This window comes from Vanessa tameamea, chromosome 24 (assembly GCF_037043105.1).
Source record: "Vanessa tameamea isolate UH-Manoa-2023 chromosome 24, ilVanTame1 primary haplotype, whole genome shotgun sequence".
In the NCBI taxonomy this organism is placed as follows: domain Eukaryota; kingdom Metazoa; phylum Arthropoda; class Insecta; order Lepidoptera; family Nymphalidae; genus Vanessa; species Vanessa tameamea.
Window position 1 is genome coordinate 7795798 of NC_087332.1, and position 26556 is coordinate 7822353.

The 26556-nt window shown below is 31.1% G+C and overlaps 3 protein-coding genes across 4 annotated transcripts in view; 1 reads left to right on the forward strand and 2 right to left on the reverse strand.

Moving 5' to 3' along the window:
- Positions 1–26556, reverse strand: part of LOC113396014 (zinc finger protein on ecdysone puffs) — a 35097-nt gene extending 8541 nt beyond the window's left edge. Inside the window, exon 1 of the mRNA XM_064218741.1 lies at positions 26553–26556. The gene's annotated coding sequence lies outside the window, so the exon portion shown is untranslated. The remainder of the gene's footprint in view (positions 1–26552) is intronic.
- On the forward strand, positions 630–16482 carry LOC113396011 (nicotinamide/nicotinic acid mononucleotide adenylyltransferase 3). Of its 2 annotated transcripts, XM_064218769.1 has the most exons (8): positions 630–847; positions 1361–1472; positions 1787–1898; positions 4845–5060; positions 5621–5722; positions 6892–7052; positions 7287–7608; positions 12481–16482. In XM_064218769.1, exons 1-8 carry the CDS (start codon positions 772–774, stop codon positions 12499–12501), a joined length of 1122 nt encoding a protein of 373 aa, XP_064074839.1. In that variant the 5' UTR covers positions 630–771; the 3' UTR covers positions 12502–16482. The 2 variants fall into 2 exon arrangements, with proteins under 2 accessions (XP_064074839.1, XP_064074838.1); XM_064218768.1 differs by lacking the exon at positions 12481–16482 and having other exon boundaries at positions 7287–8110.
- On the reverse strand, positions 17567–20153 carry LOC113396010 (beta-1,4-galactosyltransferase 7). Its single transcript, XM_026633778.2, has 3 exons — positions 19912–20153; positions 19140–19674; positions 17567–18928 (listed from the first exon to the last, which is right to left on the reverse strand). Exons 1-3 carry the CDS (start codon positions 20030–20032, stop codon positions 18685–18687), a joined length of 900 nt encoding a protein of 299 aa, XP_026489563.2. The 5' UTR covers positions 20033–20153; the 3' UTR covers positions 17567–18684.

Here is a 26556-nt window from a genome sequence, read left to right on the forward strand (position 1 = left end):
AATCGACTTTTAATTTCAATATAATAAATTAATAATGCGCTTTTATGAATCAATATCAAAATATTTCAGTATATTTCTTCAAATATTTTAATTATTGTTCAATTTCATAATTTATTTTTCACTACCGAAAATACCCTATTATGTCACAAGATTACAAGTTCATAAGGTTTCATATTTGTAATTTGACTAAGAAACTATGATACCAGTTTCATTCGATTTATTTTGATTTAAAGTAAACTATCTCCTCACAGCGCAAAATAATAAAAAAAGAGAAATCCTACTCCATGGTTAAAATCATATACAAATTTGATAAAAAATATGTAAAATATTTTATACATTCCTCTCGGTCGGAAAAGGAAATGGCAATTAAAAATAGATTTAAAAAAATATATACTTTTTTAATAAATATTTTGAATAAGAAAATTGGATGTTTCTTTTTATATTTTTGGAGCAATCATTAAATATATAATCAAAACATATAAATAATTTTACAAAACAGTAATGTAATTTTGTTTAAGGGTAAAATTAATACATTATTTGGCAAGAATTTCTATTAGAATTTTGGTTTTACTCAGCAAGTCAACTCACGCTCAGTAATCAGTTTTGCTTATGTCAGTCATACAGTTTCAAGTTTGAGCTATGAGTAATGTAGATGTGATGTACACAACAGTCAATAAGCATTGATTTCATTCATATAAGACAGGATACGAATTTCAGATACTGTAATTTTGTGTACAAGATTAATTATAAGATTTATAAGATTGTGGAAAAATGTCTCAAGGCAAAATTGTGTTAATGGCTTGTGGTAGTTTTAGTCCTCCGACATATATGCATTTACGAATGTTCGGTAAGTTATTGATATATCAATTTACGTATTTATTTAGATTAAGTATAGAGGAAATAGTTTTGCCGTTTATGTAATTATTAAAATAATAACATTTTCCAATATTTATTTACATAGTTTTTCTACATTTCTATTTTTCAACAATCAGATTTCGTTCAAATATATTTCAAGACATTTTCTGTATTTGATCTATTTCATCTTCTAAAATTCAAATGCAAAATATTGAATAAACGTTTAATATATATTTTTTAATTTAATAAATATTATATATTGTGGTATTTTATACATAATAATAATACATTATGTATTATTTACGTGAGTTACGATAATATTATAATATTTACTATTATACCATAGAATATATGAAATAAATAATATGGATATTGTGTTTTATGCTAATAAAAATAAAAAAATGCTGTTTTCTTTTACATACACTTAAGTGTTGTGTAATAATTGAATGAGTGAATTAATTTAATCAAATCAATAAAATAAAGTATATTTTTTTTTTTATTACAGAAATAGCCAGAGATTATATGCAATCTTTGGGTATGGGGACTGTTGTAGGTGGTATTGTGTCGCCAGTTCATGATGCTTATGGAAAGAAAGATCTTGTTGCTTCACATCATAGGTGAGACTTAAATAGGTTATTGCTTCCTCTTTCATAATAAAATTAATAGAGTATCACTTATTGGCCAATGGCCTAAAAAATTATCTAGAGAAATAACGAGAAGCCCGGTATATGAAAATTGTTAAAGTCCATCTCTATGAAAATACATCAATTCATTAATCTTGCATTTGATTTTTATTTTTGGACTATGAGAGATAGAGATTAGAGAGTGCACCTTCATGTGAACAACATATCTACTAAACAGATTTTTAAAATTTGTCAATAAATTTATATTCCTACAAATGCTTTACTAGCATTATTTTTTTCATTCTTAGGATATCAATGCTAAAGTTAGCTTTGAGATCGTCGGGTTGGATCAAGATATCTGAATGGGAGACACAGCAGTCTGGGTGGACGAGAACTAAATTGTCATTACAATACCATCAGGTAGAAATTTTAATTATATAATTATTTTTCTATTAAATTATTTCATAAGGTCTGTTCGATGATGATGGGACATTTTTTTTAACAGACCCCGGCTCTTCTGAATATTTTTAAGTAGATATCTATTTACTGGCAAAGCATCCCTCAATGTTAAATTAAACAATTTGTTAATAAAATAAACTTAATAAATTTAATCTAATTTATATTTCTTTGCTGCCTTTACCTGTAGTAGTACCACACACACACTACGACATCTACTAAGCTAAGGCATCATTTACTCATACTAATGCATGCTAATAGTGATGTATAATATGTTTATGCTTAATGTGAGACAGATAAACATATTCTTAAAATCAAATATAGTGAAATAACTATCTATGGAAAGTATTTATGTTTTGCAGTCGAGTAACTAAATGATAAGTATATATAAATATTGTTTATCAACCTGAGTCCCAAACTAGTTCACAATAAACCAAACTGACTACTGCCTACCTACTGCCAGTATAGGCAATTGAATAACCCAATAAGTTATTATTATTAAGTCTTCCGTCTCATTTAAGTTAAGTCATTACATAGTATAAAACAAAGTCGCTTACCGCTGTCTGTCGCTATGTATGCTTAGATCTTTAAAATTACAGAACAGATTTTTTTGCGGTTTCTTTTAATAGATTGATTGATTCAAGAGGAAGGTTTATATGTATAATACATGCACAATATAGTACAGAAACATTGATAATTTTAGAGATTTCTAAAGCGATGTCGTAAATAAACATATTTTTTTCGCTTTCATTGCAAACGCTTGCTGAACCCTACGAGATAGATCAAAATAAGGTACTGTATTGTACACCTTAAAAAGGTCTTCAAAAAAGTCGCCGATCGTATATGTCTATCTCTCAGGGATAACCCCAAATAACCATTTTTTATCCTTTACTTTTTACGAGAAATAATGGCTTATTTTCGAAGCGATTTTAAGCAATACAGCATTAATACTTACCCAATTTAATACTTTAAATACATTGTGCATTTAATATAGATCTATATGGCCCATTAGAGCATGTAATTTAAATGAATATTTTCGAAGATATTACTGATTTAAAACGCAGGGACATAGCGGTTTGTATTGTCTAACAACTGAAAAACGTTGTAAGACATTCTGTAGTATACTTAGTATTAGAATTGCATCCGTGCGAAGCCGGGGCGGGTCGCTAGTCTATTTATATAAATTATATTATATACATCGAGAGAAATTGGTATTGACCTGTTCACTTACGAAGGTGTACATTAGTATGGGTGACGTTTGTGTTTACATGATGTCTTAGTGTGCGTGTGATGACTAATGAGAGAATAGAGATATAAAAAAAAATCGTTTATATATTTTAATGTGCGCCTTTAATTTAGCTTGGAGACAATCAGTTTATGTATAACCGTGTTAAAGTGTGAGTAAGCACGCATGTGTGTGTTTATTTTAATTTATTCTCGGCTATCTTGAGATAAAATAATTATTTACATTGTTTATTTTAATTTAACATTGAATTTCTATCAGCATTTCGTAAAGTAATTCATGTAATAACATAAGATCAAGGTTATTTATCGATAAGATATGTAATAATGTGTAGCAATTTAACGTTTCATTCATACGTTAGCGCAAAACAACCACATTAACTAATAGGGCCTTTGAATGGTAACTAAAGATTGTAGGTTCAAATCCAGGCAAGCAACAATGCGTTATCATTTGTCGTATTTGTGTTTATAATTCATTCGGGCTCGGTGGTGCAGGAAAACATCGCAAGGTGTGTTTGATCAAGATCTTCAGCACATGTTTCCAAATCCATTCACATTGGATTAGCGTTGTGTTGTAAGCTCCACACCATAAAAATAGAGAAGGCTTAGCCCGGCTGAAACTTAAAGTTCAGTTGAAAGAACTTTATTAATGTTCAGCTAAACATTTGGCATTTCCAATGAGATCAGGGTACCGAGAAGTTATTTAATAATGATCAATCACGAAGAATATGTAAAGATTTGCTCCCAAATAAGATTACTTTACATAAAAACGGCCTGTGTAAATGCAGGCATCTTAGATTCCATGGTTCGCGGTGTATTAACGATTAGTTTATTTATCTTTAGATAAATATAAACATATTCCTTTAACTAGAATAAAGGTTGCAACATAATATAGCGTTGCATTTGTGAGTCTTGTAATCAATAAACATCGCCAAGGACAGGCTCGAAGGCCAACGGTAAATATAGCCATGCGAATCGATCTGTTCTGTTATTTTACACTTGTAGTCTTGTTTGTGTGAGTTTAATTACTGTCTGTAATTCATGTAATTCAATGTCGTGTTGAGCGATGAAACGTCTAGATGTAATGTTGGCAATTTTGTATGTTCTAAACGGCATTGATACCTGATGGAGTAAACTATATTTATGTCCGTAGTTGATGATGTGTTCCTCTAAGTAGGGAGGAGGATTTTTGTCAACAGTGCGACTCACTAATGTTTTAGAATAAGTAAAGTTTACATTATGTTTTGTTTAAATAATAACGTTAAAGTACCTTATTTACAAATGTCCATAATGGGTTATAATACATAAATAATCTGTGTGACTACATGTTTTTCTTTTCTGTTACACTTCTGACAGTTTTTAACGGAAAATGGCCCTGTTCGATGGACAATTTAGCTAATTTTTTAGTTTTGAAATATTAAATGATAACTTTGCAGAAAAGCTTTATTCTTAATTTTGCCGCATCTGTTCTTATATCTAAGATAAGAAAAAGTTTATATAGTGTACGGCTTAATAAAAGAAAAAATATAATTTACGAATAGAAAACGTACGACTACTGCCTACCGTAGTCATCGTATCAATTTTAAGGACACCTGTTGGTTAAGTGTTCATAGACTGCTGACGTCATCAGATTTAAGTCACATATTTAGTCAGTATTATTAATTTCAGGACACAATAAACTGTCACATGTCACCCTTAAATATTAACACGGAGTCGCCATCTTGGCTTCCGGACGATGTTTTAAACGTGAACAGTATCGACGAGCAGAATAATTTGAACGAGAAACTTAATGGTAATGTAGGCGAGGGTGTCACCGTTAAATTGCTCTGTGGTGCTGACCTGCTGGAGTCGTTCGCTAAACCTGGCCTGTGGTCGGATGAAGATGTAAGTGGAATGACCACCAATATATATATTTATATATATTTGTCTATACTAATATTATAAATGCGAAAGTCTGTCTGTCTGTTGCACTATCACGGCTAAGCCATAGAAATGATTTCGGTATTGTAAGACTCCTGTAGAATGTAATACTTAATATTAAATATAATACGAATTATTATTATCGATGTATTAAAGACGACTATCTATCGGAACTGTTATCGGAATTTTGGAAGCAAAATTAAAATGGATATAAGTAGTTAAGTCTAATAGTGTTGTGTTGTAAATAAATATATATTAATTATAAATTCTTATTAGTTCACAACGTAGCTGATTCATTAGCAAATCGCATGAAATACGTAAATCTAAGGTTTGTTTATCTTTATTATTATCTGACTGAATAAAATGGCCTAATAGCATTGAACGCTTATTAAAGTCCCTCGTTTTTTGAAAATCGAACTTTATTAAAATAATTGCTGTGTTATTGGTTAATTAGGAAGATTTCATCTGGTTTTGTAAAAAATTTTTTTAGATTTTTCGTTGAACGTAATTGTCCACTATTTCAGTTGGAGACGATAGTCGGTCGTCACGGATTGGTCGTCGTGACGAGGGCCGGAAGTGATCCTGGACGATTTATATATGAATCGGATATGCTTTACAAATATAGAGTAAGTTTAGTATATTTTTAATATAAGTTTCTGAAATATAGGTCTACTAATTTTTACACGTATCTCCAATTTGCGTTTTTAGTTCCGTATCCAAAGGCGGGATCCTTTTACAATGACTCCGTCCGTCTGCCACCAGGTATCTCATGAACCATGATAGATAGATAGATAGATAGATAGATACTTGAAATTTTCACAGATGAAGTATTTCTGTTACCGCTATAACAAAAAATTCTAAATAACATATAAAAATACTATTTAAAGGGGTTCCCATACAACAAGCGTGACTTTTTTTATAGTATATATATTATATTGACTTTCTTGCTAACTCGCACTTGGTCGTTTTTTTTTTTTAATTACAATAACAGCCTTAGTACTGTCCGGCTCATAAATTGTCCCTAAATGAATTTCGTCGATGCGTTGCGGCGTCAAAGAAGGGCAAAGTAATGAACACACTCAGCCGTCTTAATCGAGGGTGCAAGAGGAGCAAAGCTCCTCTTGCACCCTCCCGGGGCGCGTGCGTTGGAGTCGCTTCGTCGATGGTGCTCAAGGTTAACTACTCCAAACATCACCAATGCCCCACCAACGTGGAGAACGAAGATGTTATGTCCCTTGTGCCTGTAGTTACATTGACTGGTAGAATGTTTGAAAAAAAAAAACAAAGCTCAAAGCACTAACACAACGATAAACAAACTGACTGTCCTGAACGTATGATTTAAGGATTCGAATGATGAATTTAATAATTTAATTCTACGAAAAACATTACGTTCGTGTAAAAAAGACTTGTAACTAATATGACATTGATATATATTAATTAATTAATTAATAATGAGCCGAGATGACCCAGTGGTTAGAACGCGTGCATCTTAACCGATGATTTCGGGTTCAAACCCAGGCAAGCACCACTGAATTTTCATGTGCTTAATTTGTGTTTATAATTCATCTCGTGCTCGGCGGTGAAGGAAAACATCGTGAGGAAACCTGCATGTGTGTAATTTCAACGAAATTCTGCCACATGTGTATTCCACCAACCCGCATTGGAGCAGCGTGGTGGAATATGCTCCATACCTTCTCCTCAACGGGAGAGGAGGCCTTAGCCCGGCAGTGGGAAATTTACAGGCTGATTATGTTATGTTTATGTTATATATTAATTAGAACCTAATACATTTCAGAAGAACGTGACACTTGTAACTAACTACATAGCGAATGAAGTGAGCTCGACTGTCATCCGTCGCTTGCTGCAGCGCGGCGAAAGCGCCAAGTACTTGACCGACGACGCAGTACTGGCCTACATAAGGCAGAATAGGCTCTATGGATCTGTACCTTGCGTCACGTGAGTAATGTTTTTTTTTTTTTTTTTATGAATTATGATAAATGTTCCAATTGTAAGTACTCACTGGTATTGTGTTTGGAAAAAGGCTTGTAATACAATTATGAAAGTCATGTTCGTGTTGTTATAGGATTTATTTAATTATATATATACTTATAAATTTATATATTTAAGTAAATTTATCACTTTAACAGCAATAATTAATCATGACCTTACCTACACGCTGCACGGAAACAGTGAGTATAACCTCCTCAATGATATCCTAGCCAACTACGAAAAGTCACCCCAAGACGTCATTATGACGTCACCAGAGGAGACGAGCTTCAAAAACATACTGATATCGATCAGAGACAAACCGTCAATCGTAGACGAGACCATAACCGTGAAGCGAGCGAAGAAATCAAACTTCCTAATGCCCAATCACACGGACACGATAAGTCCAACGTTGGATCCAAAACCGAAGATGGCGTACATCGATAAGGTACCGTCGACGTATGTGCCAGGAAAAGCGGTTAAAATCGTAAGCGATGTAAAACAACACGCCATCAAAGACGAGAAGGTAAGTGCTTACAGTTCACTCGATAGTTACCTTTCGAAGGACGACTACGATTTGTACAGGCGGAGGGTGAGCGAGGGTAACACGGAACCGAAACAACCAACCGTGAAGAAACGGTGTTCTGCGTCCACGATAAGGAAACTGAAACCGGACGAGATTAAGAAGAGCAAGTCAGAGGTGAGTAAGCTATGTGATAAGGTAAAGAGTATCAAGTTGAAGGATCGCGACAGTAGGAACTACAAGACGCGTAGCTGTAACGATATCGTCAAACTCATCTTGACTAAACACGGGATTCATGTCATAAGTGATACGGAGGCGATTGTTTAGTTTTGTTTTCCGGCGTTTTTGTATTCGAGGAAACTTATTGGACCCAGTTATGTGCCCGAGTGTACTCCCCAGGTGATCTTCCCTACGAATACCCTCTAAAATAGATTTAACTGTAATTATATTGATGTGTTCGGGCTTAAAGCGTGAGTGAGCCAGTGTAACTACAGGCACCAGAGATAATAATTTAATTCCCAAATGATGTAAGAATTTTTTTTTTTTTAATATCACTTTGCCCATCCGCCTATTTCATAAATAAAACTATTTATTGAGACCAATGAGCACAAACATCAGTTGAAATGCTCATGAAATATGTAATTATTGTAATATTTAAGTTAAATGTTGTATGCATGAGACCATTACAAGTTTATCATTAATTTAATAACTAGAATAGAGTTGATGCTCTTTGAACTGTGGTTTAATCATGACTTTCAAACAAAGATCTACGATGTCACAGACAGACAGATACACACGTTAAAGTTTTAACTTTTGCATCGAGTTAAAAAAGTTGACGATTTTAGTGCCATTCGTCGGATTGCATTATCATTCCTATGCAAGTGAGGGTAGAGAAATTGCCCTTGTGTTTGCATGCTCATTCGTGCATTCTCTTCTGATTGGTCGCCGAGATTTACTAACGTTGGGAGAATATTATCGTATATGCAAAAATGTACGTTATGCTGGGCTAATCCTCTTCTCTAGTAAAAATGTTTTGGTTTATTCCACCACGCAGCTCCAAAATAGGTAGACGATATATGCAAGATGTGTCTCATTTTTGTTAAATTATGGTGATTGCATTTGGATATAGCTGGGTTCATCGTTTAGTTCATTTCGTGTCAAATGTCTGCCAAAATTTTACTACAAATTCGTATTATAATCTTGTTCAAGAAAGAGTTTATATAGAAATGTTTTAAACTCAACTGTACTTATAATTATGGTAATGTATGCAAGTCCGGATTAACCATCTCGGGGCCCTTTTACCCCTTTCTAACTTCTTAAAAGGTTTATTTTCTACCACAGTGCTTTATAATTATGATGTTCCTTACTGTATTACGAAAGTATGCCATAACGCTTTTCATATAAGAGAAATATATATCCCCAGAATTTTTATGAACAATATATGAATAATAAATACCTTATTTTCTTAATATTTGCAACGCATCGACATCGACAAGGGTCCCCAAGGCAATAGACTGTCTAACGTATAATCCGGCCTTGCGTATCCGTGCTTATGATTTTCGATGATTTACTCTGTAGCAGATTCACACCGGTTCTCAATATTTCGAACCGGTCATAGCTTCTTATAAAACTGACGAGACTTGTAAATAAATTAATGTTCTTGTAAGACTTTAAATTATATTTTGAATTTGAATTTTGATAGTTGTATAATTCATATATTAACAAACTTTATATAAAGTATTCTCCCCGCTCTTAAGTAAATATTTTTCTACGATTATTGTCTTCCATTTCTCACTCGAAACGTTTATTAAACATTAAAATGTTACTTAATACACTTCAGTAATAATTAAATTATAAAATTTCAATGGATGTTAACTTTTTAATGAATTGAGAAAATAGTCTATGGTTGTTTTTTGTTTATGGTATAAAGACATACGGGATGATATGGATCAATACAGTGTAATTTTTCAAATATTAGTGTTACTCTATTTATCAAACACAAGTTTAGTTTAGTTACACAATGCTGTCTTATTCTTTCGAATGTTAAATCATTAATGTAAGAAAGAGATAAATCTATGTTTAACTAAATATCCGCTGAATAACGTAAGGCCGTAAATCTTTTATAGCTAATGTAATATCATTGACATTTTATCTATAGGCTTATTATGCATCGTCGCCTTCGGGTGGTTACCACCAACATCCCTATATTATTCTTATAAATATTTTAAAGATTCTAAAAGAAAATGTGACGTCTAAAGGGATCTATGAGACGAGGTTTTTACACTTATGCCATTCTGCCTTAAATTAAAAAAAAAAACAAAAAACATAATTAATTTAAAAGCAAACACAATGATTAATTCGTGTGTATAATATGTATTAAAATATGAGAGGGATAGAGTATTTCTTAATGTTAGAAAACATTGCTGTAAAAGCAGGATGAATATACATCTCTTAATGCACCTAAGTTAACGAATAAGAACCCCTTTGTTAATGGCATAAAGTTGTTTTTTCTTTAAATAACAAATACTTCAGGAAACATAAGCTCTTTCATATATAATTTATGACATTTTAATCTGTATTGTCTTGAGATGAAACGTCACTGTTTTATTATATATGTAGTTGTTTAGTATATAATAAAATATTTTTATAATTATATATGTATGTATATCTGTCATTATTTAATTATTTCTGAGTGATAGTATGTCGTTTTTTTAGTGATATAAGAAATAAATTTGATCTTAGATATTTTAAACTGTTCTCTAAACGATATATAATTAATAAATATATTATATATGTATTTTAATTAATATACAAATATATTTTATATATAATAGTTAAAATTTATAAATATTTATGAAACTTGAATTGAATTTTACAACTGTAATGTAGCCAGTTTTAATATTACTATGTATAATTTTTCAATGGAATTACATTAATCTTTTTGATTATAACACTTCTTATTATAATTAGGAGTAGAATAATAATCGTTTCTATTTTCAAATCGAATAAATTTTCAATCGATCTATCGATGTTCATTGGGTATGATCTGAGTACTTTGTAGGTATCTATAAATAAAATTTTCGAAATTTAAAATTTGAATTCGTATTAATCCTAATAATTTATCTTACTCTGATAAATTAGCATTCAATATTGTATTTAATTTCAAGTATACGATATATTAGTAGTAAATTAAATATAAAATCGTATTTGTCAATTCTAAATTTTATTACAATTTTTAAAACTGGCTGTACACATTCGTATATTTTATCAACTATTTTGTAAGTATAATAAATGTATACCTATCTATCTATACATATTATAAACGTTATTGAATCTAATATTAGAAAATTCCAAAAAGAATTTATATCTTTAGACAAGTAGAATAGATGTGATTTTATATTCTGTGATATTTTTCTTTGTAATATCCCAATGTGTCAAATTGTAAACAGCACAAAATCTTGTCGACAAAAAAAAAACACAAAAAAGACAAAAGTCGCACAAAATTATGCCAAAAAGGTCTTCGTATTAAAATTAAGATTAGAATGTTGTAAAAGTTTTTTTCGTTGTTGTGTCATAGATTTTTTATAAGTAGAATTCATTGTTGTATCAGTATTCTAAATTTAATATCAAATGTCAGTGTCTAGATATTGTATTGTTAGTTTATTATTTGTTATCTCGACGTAGTAAAGCTTCTATGGAAATAAAAGAAAATGAACTTGCAGCAATGTATTTTTATTCTGTCCCCCGTTTTTTTTTTCTATCGAGGCTTTACTTCTACGACGTTGCCAATATTTTTTATTTCAATATTCGAAACCATACTTAAAATTATATTTGCAACGTTGATTTTCACCGTATTATATGATTTTATATATTAAAGAGTATATTGCAGATTTAGCATCACTAAATTTTTAAATCATATCATATTTACTGGAATTACAATGTCGCCGGTAAATATTGATAATTATTTTCGTGATAAAATAGAATTTGAAAAAATTAATTCTCTTTCATCCCTGAAAACTGTATAGTTTATAACTGTCGTGAAATATTGAGTCTGCAATATAAAGTAATTGTAAAGCATTTGTTAATACCCCATTTGATTGTTGTCCTTGCATCCATTAATGGTCAATTTTATTTATCTGTATTTCGTTAATTTTATATGAATAACAAATATATATTTCATTGACGTTGTTAAATATTTCAATTGGGTACATAATATGTAAAATAATTAAAATTCAACACTCAACGAGATTACGATTAGTTAATTAATATTTCATAATCTAAATTCGAAACTGATGAGATCAATTATTTTAATTGTCGAAGTCATTAATTCTTACCAACTCGAAGGTGATAATTTCTCTGGCATTTTGGTTTTTCCCGCCAAATCAATTTCAACGGTATAAAATTTAAAAATTTGACAGATCATCACCATGATCAATATCAGCAGCCCATACTCGTCCACTGCTGGACATAGGCCTCTACAATTGGACGCCACTGGTAGGAGCGAAAATAATTAAATAAATTTGACCTGAAATTGACAAGTTCAAGATAATCTGATGTTATTCGTTATGGACTTGTGAAATACTATTTTATCATAAATAAAGTTTTATTAAACGATATTTTTTTGCAAAGTATAGCAGAGCTATTAGCAAATCGCATGGAACATGTAAATCTAAGGTTTGTTCATCTTTATTCCTCCTGCTTGTGGAATATAGTATAGCCTATCTAAATTGTATTGATTTTGAGTGTCGAATTGTAATTATTTTATATAGAGTACCGTTTATCATAAAAGAAAACAACTTATCATATTGTACATATACATCAATATATGTGATTGAACGTCGTGGGGATGTAATGTTGTCTTCTATTTCTGTGTAGGGAGGCGGTTGCGCGCTGTAGCTGACGTGTTGCGCGCCGCGCGGGAAATAAACCGCCGTCGCGCGCCATATTGAATGACAACTTATAATTTATTAAATAGACATTGAAGTGCGTTCACTTTAGGACATATAAATATTCGCTAATTTATATTTAGTAAGCATATTAGGAAGATTGCTTGTGCTGTTTTTTTTTATGATTTTGTTGAAAGTTAACAGTTGAATTATTTACGGTGATTTAATACTGCCAAGGCTGATGGGGCACTTGTTATCCCTTTGTTGTTGAATGCCTTTAATTAGTCAGATGATTTTTTTATAGCAAAAATTATAATTTATTGGGAGTTAAATTCTTAAACATGTATTGTATTGTCCTGAGTGAACGAACTATTTGGCCGAATTGCTTTATATAGCTCACTCAGTGTAGAGCATTAGTTACTTAACATTATATAAATATAATAATATTTTCATGAAGCAAATTAATGCATGATATATCAAATGTGCCTTTATTCAATTCTATATTGTAACCTAAAGTGTTCTAAACACTGTTGAATTTTTTTTATGAAGTTTATTATAAGGTAGTTCGGCCAATTCTGACTGTCCATGAACATAAACTTTGATTTTGTTGTGTAGATAATTATGTTAATTGTTTTTAAATAATAATATGACTATCTTATATGTTGTGTGGTATGTACGGTCAGCAACAAAATATCTTCGAAAAATGTAAATTTAAAATTGTTAAGAAGATATTTTGTTGATAAGCATGTTTTTATAATTTTAACGTCAATTTTGTTGTCATTAAACGATGAAAAGATTTCGAAAAATGTTCCTACTCTTGGTTGGCAAACGTCATTGTTTTTTTTGAATATTCATATTATTTAAAGCGCCGTTTTTAATATCGAAACGGCTAGAGGTGGTGCGTCGTCCTTTGACAAAAGCCGCCACTTTTCGTATATTTAAGCGACAATATTAATTGCGTCTAGAATCGTGACTTAATGAGGACTAACGGTCGTTTGAAATGTGATAGAGAAGTGATAATAGGATTATTAAAAATAATCTCTGTTTTAGTGAGATATATGTGTAGTTCAAACTATGAATCTTATAAGAGAATCAGCTAAATTAACACTAAATTGGGATCTGCACGGCCTTAGGCATCGGTTAGGTTACAATATCCATAAATAACGCGAGAGAACACACAGCAAGCTATTACGCTACGTACACATTATTAATGCACAGTTCTTATTAATATTTCCGAATTTTTCTACGCCGTGTGCGTTGTCCGTTTTTTTGGATTGGTAATGAAAAATTGTTACCCGTCTAATATAAATTGCCAGATAATTCTATATTGGCTTACAAGGTTAGGCGTTTTCTTTAACGGTAACCTGAAATTACTTTATATTTAGACCAACAGATGTCATGTCTTCGTATCAATTTTATAACGTCATGTAAGATCCCAATTAACAGCCGAGATTAATAAAGTTGTTGATAGGATTTGTTATTGCTTTTATTAGCTACATTAAAAAAAAAGTTGATTAGTGAACTGTGGTTTTATAATTTGTTGCCATAATACAAAATCAAGTGTAGTCAATTGTTTTGCTAAATACTTATTAAATACGTATTTTATTAAAAGTTTATTACAAAGATATATTTATTTTATTAGTTATTTTATAAAGTTGGCATGTTTTAATTTATTTTTATTTTGTCTATGGCTATTCTGTTGTACATAATCTCGATACGAATTGGATTTGACTAAGAGCTCTTGTCCTTTTTTAATCCCTTGAATGAGAAAGAGATTGAAGTATGTTTAGTTCTGTAATGATTTGATAACTGTTTTGAGATTTTTTACAACGGAACGGACATGATCGGTGTTATTCTGTAAGAACTCGCTTCGCATCTCACGAAGAAATCTTGAAAATCGTTAAATGGACACGCTATTTTGGTACATCGATTATTGAAACTACGAAGCATATAATTTTCTCATATTTCACGAACGTGTTCTGCGGTGATTATCGAGAACGTTCTTAAAGAATATCTACGATTTCGTTAATGTACAGTCGAAAACAACTGTAGTACTTACTGTCAAAGTTGATACTATTTATCATTGTAATAATAATCGGTTATGTGCACTGTAGCTGCACTTTGTACGTACACTTTCACGTTAAAATCTCTAATTCAAGTAGTAATTTACATATTTACACAGTGTAGTCTTAGTAAGAGCTTATACAGCCACGTGTTATATGACATCTCACACAATCAATGTTATATACGTCAATTAAATAATGCTTATCTATCTGTTCACTTACGTCATCGCGCCCTGACACATGTTTAGGGTAGTCGAACATATTTGTAGACCATATCAATTTGTTTCTACACCTAGCTAAATTAATAATAAGGCTACATGTTAGTGCCGGATTTAGGGGATGACAACTGGGGCAACTGCCCTGGAGCCTCCGTAAAAGAGAGGCTCCCACAATATATATTGTCAAATTATAATATTACTGCTACAGAAATTAAGCAATTTATTTACAAACTTGACCGACAGAAATGAAAATGTTGAAATGAACTTGCTTAATAATATGGGGGGCTTCCATTCCCCTGTTGCTCGAGGGCCTCCAGGCCTTTAAATCCGGCTCTGCATTATGAGCGTAGTCAATATAAATGCACGCTAGTGATTTCAAGCTGATCGTACTTAATGAGTGCAAAGATCTATACTAATACCAAAATGATAGTATTTGCAAGAGCGTATTCGATATTAATCTTAACCAAAAAATGTTATATAGTGATATGTAATTTCTGCTTATCCCGTGTACGTCTTACGTCTTTACGTTGTGACGTCACACTATTTAGGTTTATAGGCATCCTTTTATTCTCAAAAAGATTTAATTCGCTTACATGAGAATATAACATTCGCGTTCGTCTTAAATAATAATTATAAATTCATTAATAGCAACCCATTTGCAATTTTACGTTATGTTAATCAATATAATTTTGTCGTATTTCGATACTAAATGTGAATTCAGTTTTAGCTCTAGTCATATACAGATTCAACAGTGAATCCACACACCTCCTTTCATTTATTACGTCACAATTTCATTAAAGGTACAGTTAAAATATTTACAAATAATATCTATAGATATTTTTGGTATTTTTTTTTTTTTTTTTATAGACAATCATTTGCAAACATAACGTGTCTAGTGATATAATTAGCTACGAAACATATAACGTATTCGCCTTTGTGTGTATAAAAGTGTAGATAATATTTATTAACTTTTTTCGTATTCTTATGTAAATATCGTACTTAAAATAATTAAATATATACCACTTTTATTGAAAGAACTCTTAACCCATATGTACCCAGGACTTTATTCGGCAGCGATTTTTATAATGGTAGGTTATAATTTCCAGATTTAGTAGTACGTTACTTTTTTTATCCCGTGGGACGTAAACGACCCTCGTGGGTAGATAAGGGTTAAGATTTGTTAACAAACTTATTCCGATATGCTTGGGAAATTCATATTTTTCCACAGATATTTAACACTTTCCCAAGTGACTTATGAAATATTTTTATATACGTAAAAATTATATTTATTATACATATCCTAAAATGTATTTAGGACCTTTTTCTGTGAGACAAATAAACATTTCGCTATCATGATAAAAGTTTTTTTTTCTAATAAATATTATAAAAATAATATTATATAAAATATATACAGTCGTACTTTCATTATTAGCTTTTTAATGTTTCATGTGGAATATTAATTCTATATATATCAAAAAGGTATTGATTCTTGTACGCAATCTTTAAATAAAACTGATAAGTATTGCTATCTCTTCTTCCCAAATGTTGGAAAGAGATGGCAGTATATTTGAGATTTGTTAATTTATTTAGATTTTGTGTAAGAGAATTGGTACCTATATATGATTATAAATGGAATACATAATTAATACTGGCAACTATTTTACTATAGTACTTAAAATATGTAATAGCTAAATTAAAGCTTTCCTGAAATCTACTGTTTTTTATTTCTAGAATTGTTGATACTAGTGAGTTTCTTGCTGGTTATGCTCAGTAGAATCTACATTCCGAACCGGTGATTTTAGATTTAATATGAATTAATATTGTAAATTTTGATCTTATATACTTTTGGTTTATACTTGTGCAAGCTTTTAATCCATACTAATATTATAACCGTGAAAGTAATGTCTTTCTTTTACGCTTTCATGGCCAAACCACAGGACTTGGCATTTTTATATAACACATGACGCCCAACGACTAAAACGCAAGTGAAACAGCGGGCGACTACTAGTATCATATAATAATGCATAATAATAGGTTCATTATTTACTTCGAGTTGTATATATGTAGTATACAGTATTTACTTCAAAGTTCATTTTTTCCTTTTTAGGACATTGAAATAAAAACTTATTTTTAAATGTTTGTTTTCTTATTTAGGGTCGGACCGTAAGTTTAGGGGCCCTGGGCTAGCACTACTTAGGGCCCACCTAAGACATACCTGAACGTAGACTTGAATTAAATTAATTGAATGGGTTTGAATAATTGCAAGACTCGCAGGGCTGCAAACCATACGATCTGTTTAATTTAATAAAGTTATGGATTCTTTCACATTATCGTCTATTTTTGACTTTGACTTGATTGAGCTGAGGCCCCCTTGAATCCACGGGGCCCTGGGCTGAAGCCCAAAAAGCCGTATGGTAGACCCGGCCCTGTTCTTATTAGATAATATTTATTGATAAATGAAATAGGACTTGGCACATATCTTCAAATATAAGTGTGGTTAAAAAATCAGAAAGTGAACAATTATGGCAGTTTATCAAACTTACATAATAGTGCTGTCTCTTTCATGTGTGCTGTTAAATAGAGATTTATTAAGTTATTTTTATTATAACACAAAACAAAAAAAAAATACGGAAAATTAAATATACTTACATATTTAATTAAAAAAAAAAAATTGTAAAAAGAAAATGTCATCCATTTTCTCTAATTCGCAGTTAAGGACTGGGCGAAATTATTGAAACTAGTCAAAATACTGTGAATCAAATATCAGTAGTAGATGTTAAGAAATAAAACTATATTATAGTCTAAATTAAATATATTTAAAAACATCAAATAAATTTAGTAAATATCCTTGAAAATAGAACAGACTAGGATTTCATTATTAAATTGTATACAACTATAATACAAGTTATTACTTACCATGAATAATTGACTTACAAATTCAAATACAATATCTACAAAAAAGTCTTGAATCATAGTTTTATATATTGTTATATTATATACTTGTGGCCTTATTCATAACATAAAAGTTGTATATAGGTAAATAGTGAAACAGAACTGTATCTCTCTCTGTCATTAGTGATTGTACATTCGAGAGAGGAAGACAAAGCATTGTCTAATTATACAATTGCTGTACAATGCTCTTAGGGTTCATACATGTCTGGGTAATTAATTGTGAAGGAGACAATCTTAGGAAAGTAGTAGTTAATGGCTGACAGCTTTATCTCTTTCTAGTATGGCTAATTTTGTAACTCTATCGCTCAGTCTAGTCTGTCTATGGTCACAGATAATACAAAAAACAGAGGTAAATAAGTAAAAAAAAATACCTTCACAAATCCATAAATGTATTTAATTTTATTGTTGAATAAATCGAGTATTAATATAATGTTTTTAAAAAACAGATATATACATTAAATTGGCTGAATATTGCTTTTAATGTATTAGAGAATCAGGCCCTTAAAATACTCATAATAGAAAAGGGCATCACCATAATTCATTTCAAAAATTCAATTTTTTGACTTTAAATATAAGGCTTATTTAATTCTTACTAATCTTCAGTTGGTTTTTAATTCTAATATATACATTAAAGGCTCGGATATATGGCCCTCACTGATTTGAGGCAAATAACCAACAATTCATATATTTATGTTGACATTAAGTAATCATTTATAACGTTAAAAGTGATGGAAATATTATTTTTTAAATTCGAGTATATAATTCCTGCAGGTATTGTTGAAATTTCTGGAGATTATGAAGATGAAATTTGCTTATTGAAGGTTTTGATATCATTATCGATATTGCCTCAATTTTTGACTTTCCATAGATTGTCTATGGTCCTTATTAGTAAGGCTATGTTTTGTTTTAATGTACTCTAAGTACATGGACGCCTTATTCCATAACTATGTTTAAATTAACTCACTTCACCTTCTTGACTTTAGGTGGTTCAGGACACTGGCACCAAGGTGTTGCAGTCTTATTACAAATAAGTTCAACATTAATAACTGTGATCTGTAAAGAGTCTATAGAAACATTGTGAGTGCTGTGGATTTTGTATGCAACATCGTGGACTCCGGTCACTCTGTCACGATGGCGGGTAATCTCCCTCTGGTTAAAGCACTTCCTCGTATCACGTTTTCTATATGTTTTGTCATGTATATGTCTGAAAATATGAAAGCTAGTAAATATAATGAGAAGCGACATTTCTAATATTTAAAACAAATCAAATTTCTTACTTAAAATTTAATTTACTTATTGATTGTCAAATTAAAATCTATCACAGATTGGGAAAGGGAATACCAAGTCTTGAGAAAAACCAGCGAAAGAAACTCAGCAGGTAAACAATAAAGGATTAGTACTGTAAAAATTATTACCTAAAAGTATTATCCGGTCCCGTTGTAATATTTTCAGGTCTCAAAACTTTTAATTTTGCATCTTTTAACCTAACATAAAACTCATCATCTTCTAAACCCCATCCCCAGTAGTTATTCGACATACCATTAACCAAATCGAATTCCTCTTGTTTTATTAATAAAATACCACCAATAAAAGTATCATAATGATACTTGGGGTGTGTTTGCGGGGAGGATATGTGATAAGGACCATTTTTGGGATAGCCATATTTTAAATTATTATTCATTGGCAGTAAATCTACATCGTGCATAGCAATGTAGTCGTAGTCCTTCTTTGTGTAAATAAAACCGACATTTATGAGTGAGGCTCTGTTGAAGCGATTGTTGTCTTTCTGTTGGATGATGAATATGTGGAAAAGTATGTTTTGTTTGTTTAGAAATTTATACATGTGAGGTACAAACTCCAGGAGTTCTTCAAATCTGTCCCTGAATGGTACGATTATGGCTAATTTCTTTTTACTATATGTTGTTGATGATATCTGGTGGTTTGTGGGCTCTGGAAATATGAGAAAGGAAATCAATGATTATTAAATTAACTTTAATTAACTTTTTTAAACAAGTTAACATTCTTATTGTCGAATAAGAAAACGCTAATATTTTTATTAATACTATGCAATTATTTAATTATGTATTTATACGATATTAATTATTAAAGAAGAGTATTACTTTTACTCTTTTTTTTTTAAATGTAATGTTACTATATATTTTTTTATTTTCTTGTTTTAAATCTTACCCGAAGGAATAATCGGTAGAGATGCCAAGAAGCACCCCATAATAAAAGTGAATCCAAGACAGATTGTAAGACATTTTGATCCAGTCACACGGTACCCCATTAAATTAAAACTCCTATACATTAAAACTTGTATCAAGTATTGATTATTACGACTACATTCATTATTTATTTTTAAGGAATCTTGCAATTTAGTACTTACAAAAACAAAACTTACGATTTACGATATGTCTATGTCAAAATTAGGGTTGTACTTGTACAGTAGTCAGACTTTAGAGTAAAGTATCGATTCTCGATAGTCGTTTCTATCGACAATGATCAATGTCGTATAGTCTATTCCAATTGAAGAATTAATAAAGATAAACAAACGTTAGATTTAAGTATTTCACGCAATATAAGCCATAAACCTAAATTAGGCTATTTAGAATAGTGTCGAGTATCGACTATTTTCTGTTTCTGATTATCGATACTATCGATTTGTGTAACTATTTAACCATATCGATATTTTATCGTGATAATTAAAAGTAGTTGGTTGTTTTCAATTATTACAATGGTTTCGGATACACAATTTATTCGATTCGATGGCTGAGATAGATGTAAATCATTATATTTGTCCTTCAAATATGTATTAATGTATTAAAAGCGGCGGATAATAATGTTAATATTAATAGTAAAGTGTTTAATAAACTCAATTTGCTTTCCTTAAATCTGCTAGGTACGTCTTTTTAATTAGCTTAGATGCAGTGGCGGATTTACCAGCAGGCTGAGTAAGCTGGAGACTACGGCGGCAGATTTTTGGGCGGCAAATTTAGGGACCGTGTTTTTTTTTTCTTGCATAAAATTTGGTCATATAAATCAAAAATATTTCTGCATTATGGTTTTCTGATGTTTTACAGATAGAACTCTGCAACAATTTTTGCTGTTGACTTCCCTTCTCACTTGTTATTGTACATTCGGTATAGCGAACTCCCAAATCTAGAGTAAAACAGCTGGTTCGCCTCCCCCAACCAATAATTAATCGGCGCCTGTGCCCTCAGCCCACACTTTGTATGAGTGAATAGAGCAAAATTGAAGATAATGTATTTCTCTGTTCCCACTATCAATCCATACATGCCAGTCCTACCACTGGTTCCAACCAGCTGGCTGCGAACTGGATGGTTTGTGTATAATTTTGTGATTGTAATTTGAATATAGTAAATAATTTAGTGAATAATTTCACCGATTTCAACGACGTCAATGTTGCATGTGCCGAGGCCCATTCTCCATTCCAATAACCGTGTGAGTTACGCAGGTTATCCGAATAAATCGAGGCGAAAAACGAAAACAACATCGAAATAAAAGAAAATAAGGCACGAAACTACAAAACCACGAGTTTCAGGCTTGCAAAAAATACTGTGTCGTGATTCGAGACGCTCTTTGCTCTACGTTGGAGTCAACGCGACCTTAAATTTACGAAATATAAGCATCATTGTAATCATAATTCCCATATTAAAGTTTTGAGTAGGAGTGTCGTGATTTTACTGGCAACGCCAAAATATAGCTGCAACAAAAGCAAACTGTGATTTCGCGATTTTTAATGGGCAAGGCCTCCGTTGGTGGTGTCTTCCTATAATTGCATAACGAATTGATATTCTACGTGGGTGTAAGCTGTTATGTTTCGAAGTCTATCGTGGATTGTATCAATATTTTCATAGCACTGGTAAGTAAAAACTTTTTATAATCGTAATAACTCATCTTTAACGAATCAATTTATTGAAAAATTCCTGTAAAAATATTTTTCCATTCTAAACTTAGAATACGATCATATTAAACTTTTGAACATTTTCATATCGATTATCAATAGTATTCCAAATTGCTCATGTTTATCTTGTCATTTTGTGTTTTTCAATGAGGCAAACATCAAAGAATAGAAATAATCATTCAGAATAAACAATTAATCGGGAACTATGCAAAGAAGTTATAGCATAGAAAAAAAATATGCTTTAACTTTACCTATTCATTGTGTAAATTCTAAACGAAGCGCAAGCAGCGTACAAGAAGTAAGCTTTCTCATATCATCCTTTCCATTTCAGTTCCTGATTCAAAAATTGTGAAAATGAGTGATGGGAGAAAGCGACTCAGTGGGCGGAGTACAAAAAGAAGGCCAAAATAAAAAAAGAAGAACAAGATCAAATTATACGAAAAACCACAAAAATTGACAGTTTTTTTTTAATGAAAATTGTGTTGAAAAATCCGAAACCTCAACAATACAATCTGGAAAAGATAAAACGCACTTAAAAGCCCTACGGTCATCTGTTGAACTATCGACTAAAGAAAAAACTGATTATGTTCTTGACGAGTGCTCCAAAATTGAAGACCTTGTCGTTAAACGATGAAAACAAAGATCCAGCTTTATGGGAAATTAACGACACTTTAAGGGGAATCGCAAGATGCAGCTTCGATCAAATCAAAGTCTTCTGATTTCTCTAAAACTGAAAAACTATACCCTGAACAACGTCGTTTCTTGCCAGTGAGTATCTTCCAAAAGAAAAATGAAAAACAATGAAGTGAAGGAAAATTGGCTGATTTGCTCGGTGAGTAAGTGTTCCGTATATTGCATATTCCGTTTGGCACTCGGTCCAGTGGAGAATAAAACTCAGTTCGAGAATGAAGGATTTAATGACTGGAAAAATGCAGCACACCGAGTAGTTCAGCATGGAAACTCTGCGCGTCATAAAAAAAATTGGTCTGAAAGTTAGAAGTGCAATTGATGGTCGAATCGACAATTTACTACATTGACAAATTGATGAAGAGATTGCTTATTGGAAATAGCAAGTGGTTCCGAAAATGGTTGTTGCTGTAATGAAGAGGCTGTGTTCAAGAGGTCTCGCTTTTAGAGGAAAAAGTGAAAAGTTTAGTGATCCACACAACGGAAATTATTTTATGATTCTGGAATTGTTAGTTGAGTTCGATAATTTCTTAGTCACATTGAACGGTTTGGGAATCAAGGATCCGGAAGTACCAGTTACTTATCGAGGATCGTTTGTGATGAGTTTATACTCTTGATGGGTCATAAAGTCTTGAAGCAAATAAGAGACGAGATAAGAAGGGTGAAATATTTTTCTTTAATCATCATACATGATTAAGCTTCGATTAGCTAAAAATAAACCTAAAATGATTTTTCGTGCAATTTCAATGAAATTCTTGGAATTGTAAAAAGGATCTAGGACATGACAATTGTAGAGGTAAGGGCGGCAAAAACTTCCCAACCTACCCATTCAAAATTTGTAAATCCCTACGTACCTACCCTACGTACATATAAATAAATAAACATAGGACAACATCACATACATTACTCTGATCCCAATGTAAGTAGCTAAAGCACTTGTGTTATGGAAAATCAGAAGTAACGCCGGTACCACAAACACCCAGACCCAAGACAACACAGAAAACTAATGAACTTTTACTACATCGACTCGGTCGGGAATCGAACCCGGGACCTCGGAGAGGCGTATCCATGAAAACCGGTGTACATACTTCTCGACCACGGAGGTCGTCCATATAAAATAAAAACCCCTATTTATTATATTATTATCTAGGAAGGAAGTATCTACGATTTAAAAACGAATTAAAAAACAGTGTCGCATATATATCTTCTAATCGCGGCAGGGGATATTTATTTCTTAGAATACGTCAGGTTAGTTAGGAAGACATTAATTTAATTTAAACACAATCAGTATTACATTAGACGCGGCTATTAGCGAAAGTGTAATTTGTCTGAAATGAAGACACGAGCGCCTTACACGCCATGTTGGTTCTATTCATTTTATTAATCATTATAAATGTGAATAAATGCTATCCTTAGGTATATAATTATTTAGTCTTTATTAGGTAGTTCGTTCATAATACACATGAAACATTTTCCGTTGTTTTTCCTCACGACGTTTTCCTAAAAGGCTCAGGTATAATTCTGATATTTTTATGGTATAGGTAGCCGGACTGCCGAATGGATCAGCTGATGCTAAGTGGTATCAACTTCAGGACATATTCCTGAAGTTGGTACCTCTTACCTAATCTAATGTCTATATCTATCTAATATAATATGTAAATAGAACGACAATCAAACAGACATTTTAACCATTTCTTACACAACACATACATACTTGGGAACTGAGCTGTTGTGTCTCTTGTGTAGGTAGTTACACCGGATCACAACTATATCATGTACCTATTTCAATTTGGCAGCAAAATATAGGATGAGTGGGTGGTACCCAGATGGGCTTGCACAAAGGCCAACCACCAATTCAATTTATTATCATCACAAATATAAAATGTTAATTAAGTCTTATTAAAAAAAATATCTTAAATATTACAAATTTAAACGTCTTAATTTAATTTTCTATTTTCATAAACAAACAAATGAAATTTTAGCAAGTAGTATTAAGCACGAAATGTCAACAGTGATATAGTATTGTTTAACACAAAACAGGTACACGGGTAGGCTAAATTAATTACTTGGACTTTTTATAACACACTAATTACATGGTGTGCTCCAGCGCCTCGCAGAAGTTAAGGTGTGTATACACGTAACGTGCACCTTGAAATAAAGAAGTAACGAAATTTAATTTAAAAAAAATATATATATTGCAGTTTTTATGTTAAAATTTTGCATAATTTATTACATTTAATGGCATATGTTGTTTCTTTTATAATTATTTAAAAATTCCACTAGACGTTCAAAAATGTATTTGGACACCTGTTACTTTACATTACGTCCAAATAAGACTATTATATCATTTTTCTTAGCTGCGGAAAATTCTGTGCGTTTTCTTGCACTGGCAATAAAAAAACATCATTAAGGTCATATACACAAGATATACCTTATAAATAATAAGTGATGTTAACAATAATTAGTTTGACTTTATTGTCAATAATGTATACACAGCTTATAAATTAAAAAAAAAAACAAAATCGTTCCGTTCCATTCTGCCATACATCAACGTCCTCGGTCGAAGATAAGTCCACTAAACACCTACTTTCAGCTTGAGTTACGTCTTAGTTAAACGTAATTAAGAATAAGTAGTCGAAACTCTTGTTATGGCGTCCTATATATTTTTTTTACAATAATTGACGGTTACGTTCCGGCGAGCAATTAAAGAAATTAACAAACAAGGGATATGGGTTGTTTTTTTATAATACGCTCGGGGCATAGACATAAAAGATTGTCTGTGAATTTCGTATCTTAGTTCAATATAAAAAAAAGTTTATACTTTTTAAACTAAAATGACAATGCTACAGGTAATATAAATATTGTTATTAATAAATAATTTTATTTAGAAAAAAGAATAGTTCTCAATTTTTAATCTATGTACCTATATTGATTGTTTAATATTTAAAAATATACTTAAATCATTTTGAACGCTTAAAAGCGTAGTCGGAGAATTTAGGTGTCTTAAATTATTTTTATTTATTTTTACAACGTATGACGTATGACGTAAGTATGACGGTTAATATACTTACATGGAATAAAAAAATAAATAATAGTCTTCATAACGCAGTAACGAATGTTTATAATAAAGATGCCAATACATTACAATAATTTAATACCTAAAATAATTTGTATATAATTTATTTATGTTTAATTAAACTTGTACACGTTTCCATGTAAGTTAATAACATATTTTACGAACCGCACAAGCCGTTTTTTAACTAGAGTATTGCCTTTAGCTACAAGTTTTAATGAGTAGTGCATAGCAAGTTTTATCTGAACATCAGGATGAATGAATGGATGTAATTAAAACATTTATAATCATAAAATTGTTGGTAATCTGTACTATTTGTATGTTAAGTCGATTCTTTTAAATTAACCCTTGTAATATCGTTTTTTTTTTATTATTATAGTTGTATTTTCTTTAACCAATATCGATAATTTATTGTTAGTTTATTGGTACTTATCTTTAGTTTGAAAAAAGACGAGTTCCATTTTATACAGCCAAAGAAAAAAAAATTTTTTTTTTGAACGGGACAAATATAATATATTTGATTATCTATCAATATTTAATTTGTTAAATTAATATTGAATCCAAAAGCTAATGAAAAGTAAACTCTGTGCCTGAAGGAAAAAAAACGACCGATGATAATCATAGCGAAGAAAATCTTGATAACGTGTATCAGATGATCTTGATTGTAAAATGTCACAGGACTGGCTTTCGACGTGAAAAGGTGGAATTGCTATCGCTTCTTTTAAAACTGATAACTTAATAATCAATATTTAACAGCAATATTAACGTAAAAGCATTAATTAGGTTATTTTTTATACATTTTATTTTATTTATTATATCTAAGGATTCAGGAGAAAAATATTTTTAATTTTTAATTAAACACTAATTTGAAAGTTTTTTTTTTAAATATTCAGATATTATCATTATTTATTTAATTCTCAGTCTGGTTTAATGACTATTTACACCATATACTAATTATTATTATTACTGCAGCGTCCTGTGGCATAGACTCTACTCTAACTCAGCTTTCTGGCGTACTGTCAAATATTATATATAATCACATTCAAGCAAAATTGTCTATGATTAAAACTCATTGTCTCGAGTTTTAGTCATAGACAATTTTGCTTCTTTTTAGTACTATACATTCCAAATACACAAGACAACCGGA